General features: G+C 30.7%; 1 protein-coding gene across 1 annotated transcript; it reads left to right on the top strand.

Moving 5' to 3' along the window:
- The first annotated feature begins 647 nt into the window (after positions 1-647).
- Positions 648-5,208, top strand: LOC120090174 (putative pectinesterase 8). The gene is made up of 5 exons (XM_039047701.2): positions 648-1,147; positions 1,492-1,663; positions 3,681-3,887; positions 3,977-4,236; positions 4,943-5,208. Exons 1-5 carry the CDS (start codon positions 741-743, stop codon positions 5,100-5,102), a joined length of 1,206 nt encoding a protein of 401 aa, XP_038903629.1. The 5' UTR covers positions 648-740; the 3' UTR covers positions 5,103-5,208.
- The last annotated feature ends 5,863 nt before the right edge of the window (positions 5,209-11,071 follow it).

Here is an 11,071-nt window from a genome sequence, read left to right as displayed (position 1 = left end):
TGTAGACGGATGCCCACGAAGACTAAATTTTTTTATGGAAAAAATCTACAAGAAACTAACCATATGTGGACCAGGGAGACTAATTCTTCTATGTTTTGGGTAAATTATACAAATATATAAAAAACACTTGAACTTTACTTTTTGTTTAAAAAATATTCATGTTCTCTAATGCTTTCAACTATCTTGAACTTTCATAAATATTTCAAAACAACTCTTGCAATAGAAGTTCCTTAGAAATTTCAATTAGAAAGCAATACTTGAAACTGTGTGGTAATGATCTAAAATGATATGGTGATATAAATATTCTTTCAAGGTCACTGTTGTACTATTCATAATTCTATTTTTTATCTAAAATTTTAAAGAATATTTTACTCGTTTGGTATTTTTTGAAACATTTGTAAAAGTCCAGAGAATTCTTGATTGGTGATATATATATATATACACACACTTTAGCCTTATGTTCTGCATTTTTTTAAAACAAATTATAAGACTATTTGAAATAGAGAGATTGGTGGATAAGTAATAAGGTCCAGTTGGACTGGGTGAATTGTAAGACATGGCATCTCAACCCTTTGACTTAAAGTGCATCCTATTTGCCCCATTTCCACTAATATTTATTTATACAATCTTCTCTATACTTCAACTTTCATACCTATTTTACACCCAAAACTTTCATTCTTCATATTATTTATACACTTTTCTTCTTGTATTCCCTTCTCCATACTCCACACATAGGACCAATGAATAATATTATGAAGTATAATCATGTCCTCACCAATCTTGCTTTATCATCTCTTCTCCCTCTCCTTGCTTTCCTCTTCATGATTAAGCCCACCCCTCCCTTCCTTTCCAATCTTGTCATCTTTCGCGACTCCATCGGCTGTCATCACCATCACCATCATCACCACCACCACCATCATCGCCGTCATCATAAAAACGCAGCCGACGAAGAAGACCAAGCAGCCATAAGTTCCATTTGTGATACCTTCCCGATCACCCTCCTCCCACCAGAAACCCCCAACACTTCTGTATTTTGTGTTGATCGAAACGGTTGTTGCAACTTCACGACTGTTCAAGCGGCAGTCGACGCTGTGCCGATCTTGAGCTTCAAACGAAACATAATTTGGATCAACATTGGAATTTACTAGTAAACTCAATATAAATACTAGCTATGGTTTTTTTTTTTTTCCTTTTTGATAAAATGAAAATCCTTGACTTTCTCTCTTATTTCAAAAATATTTATATTATTCTTTTAAACATTACAATTTTTCTCTTAATCTTTTATAGATATTTGACCAAATTTTGAGATTTAAAACAGTGTGACAATCTTAAAATAAAAATTGGAATTTACGACTATGCTTGTTTCAAATACGCATTTTCATCCAAAAATATAATGAATCTTACTCTAATAATAGTTTTGTAAAACTTAAGAAAAGTTTCGATGACAAATCTGAAAGTTTTTTTTTTTTTTTTTTTTGAGTAATGTTGCAGTGAGAAAGTGATAGTTCCAAAATCTAAAGCTAATGTGACATTTCAAGGACAAGGGTATACAACAACTGCCATTGTTTGGAATGACACTGCCAATTCTTCCCATGGCACCTTTTATAGTGGCTCTGTTCAAGTCTTCTCTTCCAATTTTATTGCCAAGAATATTAGCTTCATGGTAATTTCTAATTATCAATATATATATCTTTCATTATCTATCTTTTAATGTTTGATATTCATTATATTACAAATTTACGTCTTTAGTTATTATTCGACTTTCTATTCTTCTTTTCTAAAAAATCAAGCTTATAAACATTATTTACGCCGGTTAATTTATTTGTTTTGTTATAATCTTTTCGTTCTTGTTTTTTAAAATCATTTAAAAATTAAGATTTCATTTGATAATCATTTCTTTTTTGGTTTTTGAATATTAAACCAATTTTCTCTCTATTTCTTACAATAATTTACATCTTTCTTAGGTACAATAGTTGAATTCTTAGCCAAATTCTATAAACAAAAACAATTTTTTAAAAGTTATTTTTTAGTTTTCAAAATTTGGGTAGTTTTTTAAACCATTAGTAAGAAGCAGATAACAAATGAAGAAATTTGGAGGTAAAAATAGTGCCTATAAACTTAATTTTTAAAAGCAAAAAATAAAAAACTACATGGTTACTAAACGATGCCTAAATAACTTTTCTCTTTAGAATTTAACTAAGAATTTAAATGTGTTTTTTTAAGAAGTGTGAAAACTATAGTATGGAATTTAGAAGGAAACAAGCAAAACTTTCAAAAATAGAAAATTAAAAATAAAATCATTACAAAAAAGATGTAATAATCCAACTTTATCAATTTAGTTTTTGAACTTTAAAAAGTGTTTGATAAGTCTTTAAATTTTTATTTTTATGTGGAAATTCAATTCCAAATCTAATAGGTATTTGACTTATTTGGTATTTTTTAAAAAAATATTCGCAAACTTATTTAGTCATTAAGTTGAAACTTTATTGTTCTATTATATATATATATATATATATATATATATATTTGTTATATACAACTTTAAAGTTTATGGACTTATTAGACCGTTCTTAACTTTAAAGATACTTTTATACACAATGTTTTACGCGTTTTTATGTTCTTTGGACCATTTTCTTAGACATATGATAACACGGGATTTAATGTCAGTTAGCAACCATGGTAGTTAACCATCATAATATCTATATAATATAAAAAATTTTGATGGTGGTTCAAAACTACCACAAAAAACAATCTGTCAACATATTTTATGATAAAAAACGATACAGTAACCATTTGTAATCAATCATCATACGTAATAATACCAATTCAAAATTAATATTTAAAGCCAAAATATCTGGAGTGTTTATTTTAATCTCTCTTTATTTTTATTTTTGTTTGTGCTTAGATGTTGTCCTTGTTATTCTTGAATTGTATGATAATATGAATTGACTTTTCTTTATTTTTCCAAACATCTTGAACTCATTTTTAGGCCGTGTAAACTCAAATAAATGGATAAATGACCTTTTAGTAAATATTTGGTTTTTTTGTCCTTTTCTTTTTAATTAAGCTTATAGACATTATTTTCACTCCCAAAATTTTTCCTTAATTATCTACTTTTTATCAATGGTTTAAAAGTCAAGCAAAAATTTGAAAACTAAAAAAAAAAAAGTTTTTGAAATTTTATTTTTGTTTTTGGAATTTAGCTAAGAATTCAATCATTGTGTTTGATAAACATATAAATCATTGTAAGAAATGAGTAAATAATGAGATTTTTAAAAATCAAAAATAAAAAACAAAATGATTATGAAAAAGGATAGTTATTTTATTGCTTGTTGATCAAATGAGAGATGCTTGACTTTGATTATATACATTAAATAAAAATTATTGTAAAAAATAGTTTACTTTTGTTATTATAAAAATATATAAAACTAAAAAATGTTATAAAAACTTTTTTTGATTTTTGAAAACAAAAAACAACAATTATCAAACATGTTTTTTCTTTCCCAACAAATAGAAAACATTCCAACAAAAACAGTACGTATAGTTTTTGTTTTTTAAAAACAGGAAATCATTTTAAAAAACCAAAAATCTAAAAATGTTAGGCCGAAAAAAAAAATTACGTTTAAATCTCAATTTTGCCCCTAAATTTTTCTAAGCAATTTTTATTGGGGCTTTGGCAGAATGTGGCGCCAATTCCAGGCCCGGGCGACGTCGGAGCACAGGCGGTGGCGATTAGAATCGGAGGAGACCAGGCCGCGTTTTGGAGCTGCGGATTCTTCGGTGCTCAAGACACTCTCCACGACGACCGTGGCCGCCATTACTTCAAAGATTGCTACATCCAAGGCTCCATCGATTTCATCTTCGGCAATGGAAGATCCTTCTACGAGGTAAATCGGAGCCCTAGATTTTTCGGCGAGTTCGATTTGACGATGAATTTCAGAATCGCGATTTTGACAACCTTGAAAACGCATTGTAGAGTTGCCAGTTGATTTCGATGGCGAATCCGGTTCCGCAAGGATCGAAGTTTGTGAACGGAGCGGTGACGGCGCACGGCAGAGCCTCCGCTGACGAGAACTCTGGATTTGTTTTTGTTAATTGCAGCATCGGCGGGACGGGCAGAGTGTGGCTCGGCCGCGCGTGGCGTCCGTTCTCTCGCGTCGTCTTTGCTAACACTGTCATGACGGATATTATTGCGCCGGAGGGTTGGAATGACTTTAATGACCCTGCAAGGGACCAGTACGTTTTCTTATTTTATGTATTTATTTGTTTTTTTTATCATTTTTTGAGGAAATACGTTTTCTTAATTTTAAACTTAGGGGAAAAAAGGTTAAATTGTGAAAAAAAAAAAAAAAAAACTTATTTTCATTTTTGGACGATAACTAAAAATTCAAGTGGTTAGTTAAGAAAAATAAAAATTATGATAAATAAATTTTAGGGAAACAAATATAAATTTTTAAAAACAAAAAATAAAATATAATTATCCAATGAGACTTAAAAATTTTATTTTGACATTTGAAGATTGTTTGAAAACAATTTTGGTCGATTTTCAACATTAAATTTAATGATGAAAATGTTTGCAAGACACGTAGTGCATTTATTAACTATATTATTGTCATCTTCATTTCAAAAACAATCCAAATTATCCAACTATGACAAGTATTTTCTTCTTATTATTATTATTAGTGATTGGAGTGAATTGTACAAATATGGATGTAGTTCTTAATACATCGAAGTATTATTTCAATACTTGGGTGCAATTACTCTCATCACAATGAATTAAAATATTTTAAAAAAGAAGTAAGAAGAATTTTCGATATGATAAATTTTGATGGAAGAATTTAGTGAGAGACAGAAAGATAGTTATTTTGCAATTAAATTAACATCAAAGACGAATATATTGATGAGACAATGCAATTAAAAAAGAAATTGAATGAAAATGCAGGACAATCTTCTATGGAGAGTACAACTGCAATGGAGCAGGAGCCAATATGAGCTCAAGGGCTCCCTTTGTTCAGAGGCTTAATGATACTCAAGCTTCCCCTTTCCTCAACTTATCCTTCATTGATGCTGACCAATGGCTCCAACCTTATGCATTCTTTTAACTCAACATCCCTATTCTCCTTATTTAATTCACTCCTTTTTTTCAATACTATATATTCTTTTCATTCTCACCCCATCTAATTATTAAATCTCAATTCTATTTTAAAACTTTGCTCTCTACATTCATCTATATCTACTTCCTAAAACTTATGTTTTAATTAGTGTTTTGGTAAATTTTGGATTGTATTGTGATTCCATTTAGTTTGTATGTCATTTGTACGTTAGTGAAAAATGTTATCGTGTCTCGTAACTATAACTATTTTGTTGGAAGCGTGTGATGGACGTTCACAAATAAATAACCAACAAACGGTTATTTGAGAGAAAACAAAAACACTTTTAATTGAAAGTCTCTTCAAATTAGGTTCACACTTTTGATTGAACTCTCTTTGTGTGTTTTTCTCTATACAATTAGATACATCAACAATGCCAATGTAATCTTATTTATAGGATTGTCGTCGGTATATTTAAATGCATAACTCACACCCTAATTAAATATACATGGAACAATTAAAATTCTACACTTAATTCACGTGAAACTCTCCTAAATTAACTCTTACGTTAACATACTTAATTAACTCTCATTTTTTTATTTTTTCAACTCTCATAAATTAATTCATCCATAACCTATTTAATTAAAACATATTTAATTTTCAACATATTTTTCATATTAAATAAGTTCGACCAAAAATACTACGGTTAATGATGTATAGGCTCTAAGAAAAACCTATAATTTATATATGCAACAAGAAATTTTGCCAAAAATGTAGTAAGGCTTAAAATTTTAAGGAAAATTACTTAGGTAAATATATATATATATTTTATTTATATAGAACGTGTTGGGTAAATATTATAATTAAAGAAATTTTGTATTATTTTAAACTATTTTTTTTATTACCTAGTTGCTCTTCTTTTATTATCTAGTTGACATGCATTTATGTAATGTGAGTCTTAATGTCATGTTTGGAGTAATTTTGAATGGATAAAATTATAATTCAAACAAAGTTTTGAAGATAGTAGATAAAAAAAAAAAAAAAAAAAAGTCTTAAAAAACATATAATAGATAAGAAAAAAATATATCTTCAAAAAGGGGGGAAAACAATGGACAACAATGTTATATTTTAGGCTACAACGAATAATTTAGCTTCAATATTTTCTATAAACTTTTAAATAGTCTAGTCATCCTTCATTAAAAAATAATTTAGTGAGGCATTTAGAAGTATGAGTTGTTTTCAAATAAAAAAATGAACCAATTTATTTATAAATATAATAAAATGTCACTATCTATTCGTGATAGACTACGATAAACATTTATTAATGTCTAATAAATGTCTATTGCAGTCTATCGTCCACTGATAAATGTCTATTGTAGTCCATCATTGATAGATAATGACATTTTACTATACTTGAAAATATTTTTAGCAATTTTACTATTTAAAACAATTATCCAAAAAATATAGGAACTAAAATATAAATTAATGGTTGCTTCAAGATTTTGTAATAGCTAGCAAGTTAATATAAATATGATTTTTTATGCAAATAGATTATATAGAGCATTGAGTAATAGGAAAAATCAAATGAGTTGTTTTCAAGAGTTAATTAAATTAATAAATGTTTTAACTAAAAAAAAGTGTTTAACAAGTCTTTAAACTTTCAATATAGGACGTAATAGATTACTTAGTATCTAACAACTTATTGAATTTTCAATTTTGTGTCTAGCATGTTATTAACCTATTTGATATTTTTATAAATCACAAATTTATTATATACAAACCAGTAGAGATGTCATACAACAGGATTGGGGATGGTTTTCCCCATCTCTATTCTCAAAAAACTTTTACGGAGATTGGGACAGGGAATCTCCACGGAAAATTTGTAGTGATTGAGTTTCCCGCAATGACTTTTTCTCGGTTCCTTTTTTCTTAATTAGAAAAAATCAATTAACATAAATCTCTAGGTAAAAATTTTAATTAAATAGTTAAAATTCTCACTAGTTTTATATGATTAGTTTTGCGTGAACTATTTGAATTTAAAAAGAAATTACTCAAATTTTCTAGAAAAAATGAAATAATTATCTATCAAATTATTTTTATATAAACTAAATCTAAATGTTCGAATCAAACATATTTATTACCTTGACCATTAAACAATAAAGCTTGAATTTTAAATATAATACGTAAATAATAATAATAATAACATACCTTAGATTATTATAATAAATTTAAAAAATCGGCATTGTCAAAAAAATAAATAAATAAAAACAAAAATTAGGCTAATGGGCCAAAACAAGTATAGTTTAACTAGCTTACAAATGTATTAGAGGCCAAAAAAGATTTCGAATAGGCTAATGGAGCATGGACAAAACATTCCCCATCTACATTTTTGTTTAGCAAAAAAAAAAATATCCACTTCCTCTTCAAGTTCACGCGGAAAATAGACATCTTTATTTATAAATATAATTTTTAAAAACAAAAAACTAAAAATAAAATAGTTATCAAACTAATAAATAGAACATCTCCGAAAATTTAAAAGATAAATAGAACAAATATAAACTTTACAATGTTAAATGAAAAAAAAAAAAAACTAAAAGATAAATGGGATTTAAAATTTTAAAACCTATTATTTAAAAACCAACACTACAAGAAAATTTATCTTTCAAATTCAACTAAAAAACTATCAGAAAATAGTACATTTCTCGATGCCTAAGGCGTCAGGAAAAAACATATTTCCTGACACTATTTGGTGAATGAGAAATTTTGGTTCAATCATAAATTGTCATGCCATTACCAAATTAATAATGAAATTACAAGTAATTGAATTTGGGACTAACTAAAAGTTTACATGTGTCCTAAGTTGAAATTGAAGATTTAAATTGGCGAATCCTAACGATGTCCTATGTTTTCGTCTTGACCGTTGGATCAAATTAATTATTTTGGTTTAATTAAATATTAAAGCTTGTGCTAAAGCGAAATTGGACTCAAGAATATGCTTAACTTGACTCAAATGTCAAAGAAGGTCCAAATCCAATTAATTTGGCCCAAGGGCTAGGTCCATGGACCAACCAAGCCCAAGCCCACAAAGCCTACCTGAGAGCTCTATAAATAGAGGAGCTCTCTTCATTTGTGGGGATCGGAAATTTTACACTCTAGAGGCCTAGAGAGAATTCTTCCAACAATCAGAAGATTCTCCAACTTTTGAAGTTGACCACACTTGAAGACTGAAGTCCTTTGGAGATACAAGCATTCTTCCAAGACTCCAACTTCAAGAACATCCACACGCTCTTCTTTCATACATCAAGCGTCGCATTCAACTAAGAGAGAATCAGATGATAAAGTACTAGAGAATGAACCATATTCGCATCAAATCTACATCAACACAGGTTCAACTCCATAAATACATTTCTCCAGAAGCCTCATGCGAACATTTATCCTTCAAGAAGATTATCAAGCCCAAAGGTCGATCATCTAAGAAAGTCATCAAGCTCAAAGGCCGATCATCTAAGAAGATCAACAATCCCAAAGGCCAATCATTCAAGAAGATCAACCAGCTTAAAGATTAAATTTTATTTTAAAAGCATCAAAGGATTATGTATTATATATTGTACTTACTATACTGAAATTAATACAAACAAAAGTTCAACTCTACGAAACAAGTTTCTCCAAGAACCTCGTGTGAACAAATTGGCATCCCCAGTGGGACATCTCTACCTCTCATCTATCTCTCGTCATCCAAATCAATAAATTAACAAATGACACCAAGGAAAGCTACATCCAAAGCAACTGTTGCAAGCGGCTTCTATACGAGATCGGTCACTTGGAGTCACTCAAAAGGGATCTTGCATGAGCATAAACAAGGCTTTGTCATCTCGGAGAAAATCTGGGAACAGCTAATGGAATTACTAAAGGTGAGATCTCATTAGAGAAAATACCTTATTCGACAACTATGCTTCTTCTTCTGATCGATTTGAGAAAGAATCACACTTTGAACAATGTCTTTCATGATGGCTGACGTAACGACTGAGTTTGCCATGAAGATGGAAAGGAAAATAGATCTCATAACGAAATCTATTGAGGAGCAAGGTCATGAAATCACTGCCTTAAGAAATCAAATACAGGCTCGAAAAGCTGCTGAGATGAATCAAACTCAATTTAAGCTCATTTTAAGCTTCATTTTAAGCTCATTTTATGCTTCTGCTTCTGATCGATTTGAGAAAAAATCACACTTTGATACAACGTCTATCATGATGGCTGACGTAATAACTGAGTTGGACATGGGGATGGATAGGAAAATAGATCTCCTAACGAAAGCTATTGAGGAGCAAGATCATGAAATCACTGCCTTAAGAGATCAAATGTAGGTCGAAAAGCTGCTGAGACTAGTCAAACTCTAGCTGCCAAATCCAATGAATCAAACTTAATTTAAGCTCATTTTATACTTCTGCTTCTGATCGATTTGAGAAAGAATCACACTTTGATACAGTGTCTGTCATGATGGTTGACACAACAACTAAGTTGGCTATGGAGATGGAGAGGAAAATAGATCTCCTAACGAAAGCTATTGAGGAGCAAGATCATGAAATCACTGCCTTAAGAGAACAAATGTGAGCTCGAAAAGCTGCTAAGACAAGTAAAACTCCAGCTTCCAAAGTCAATGACAAAAGAAAGTCTGTCTTGCAGGAAAATTAGCCACAACAATTCACCTCTGTCGCCTCCTTCTCGGTTCAACAACTGTAGGATATGATCACAAGATTCATAAGGGCTCAATATGGATTTCAAACTTCTTTTATGTACTCCAAGGAATACACCAAGAGAATCGACAACCTGAGAATGTTAGCTGGGTACCAACCTCTAAAGTTCCAGTAATTTGGTGGAAAGGGCAATCGAAAACAACTTGTCGCTCACTTCATTGAAACTTGTGAAAATGCGAGGACCAGAGGAGACATGCTAGTTAAGCAGTTTGTTCAAACCTTGAAAAGAAATGCTTTCGATTGGTATACTGAACTAGAGCTGGAAGTGATTGATAGTTGGGAGCAATTGGAAAGGAAGTTTCTGAACCACTTCTACAGCACACGACGCATCGTTAGTATGATGGAGCTGATAAACACTAAGTAGTGAAAAGGGGAGTCAGTCATTGACTACATCAACCGATGGAGAGCTTGGGTCTGGATTGCAAACATAGACTCACTGAATTATCTGTAGTGGAAATGTACACCCAAGGCATGCACTAGGAACTTCTCAACATTCTTCAAGGGATAAAGCCTCGTACATTCGAAGAGCTGGCGACTTGTGCATATGACATGGAGTTTAGTGTCGCCAACAGGAGAACTAAGGGCTTCTTGGTTCCTGAGGTAAGAAAAGACAAGATTGAAACCAATGGTACTGAAAAAATCATTAATAGTGCCACCAAAAAATCTATGGTTGTTCATGCAACTCCAATAAAAATTTTCTCTAAAGAAAAAGAAACAAAGTATGAAAAAAACACAATGAGGGCGAGAAATGTCATCCAACTCTTAAAGAATGATAGGAAAAATTTCATCCACTTACTGATTATGATGTTGCAGACATGTTAGAGAAACTATTAGAGAAGCAACTCATTCAACTTCTAGAGTGCAAGCAGCTAGAGCAGTTAGGGAAAGTCAACAATCCTATTTACTGTAAGTATCACCGAGTCATTAGCCACCAAGTGGAAAAGTGCTTCGTACTGAAAGAGCTAATTCTAAAGTTGGCTTGTGAAAAGAAGATTGAGTTAGATCTTGATGAATTAACTAAGACTAACCATGTTTTAGTGGCGGTAACTTCAAGTGTCTCAACATCATTTTATGATCAAAGGAAAAGCTTGATTCAATTTGGGACCTTCGAGCCTATAGTTTTTCAATTCCATCAAGTGATCCTACCGACAAATTCCTAAAACAAAGATGAGCCTGTTGAAGATGACGGGGAATAGTGGATTTTTGTGACTCAATGAAATAAAGGAA

This window comes from Benincasa hispida, chromosome 1 (genome assembly GCF_027475165.1).
Source record: "Benincasa hispida cultivar pf3 chromosome 1, pf3_genome.v1.1, whole genome shotgun sequence".
Taxonomy (NCBI): Eukaryota; Viridiplantae; Streptophyta; class Magnoliopsida; order Cucurbitales; family Cucurbitaceae; genus Benincasa; species Benincasa hispida.
This window is presented reverse-complemented; position numbering and strand designations above follow the sequence as displayed.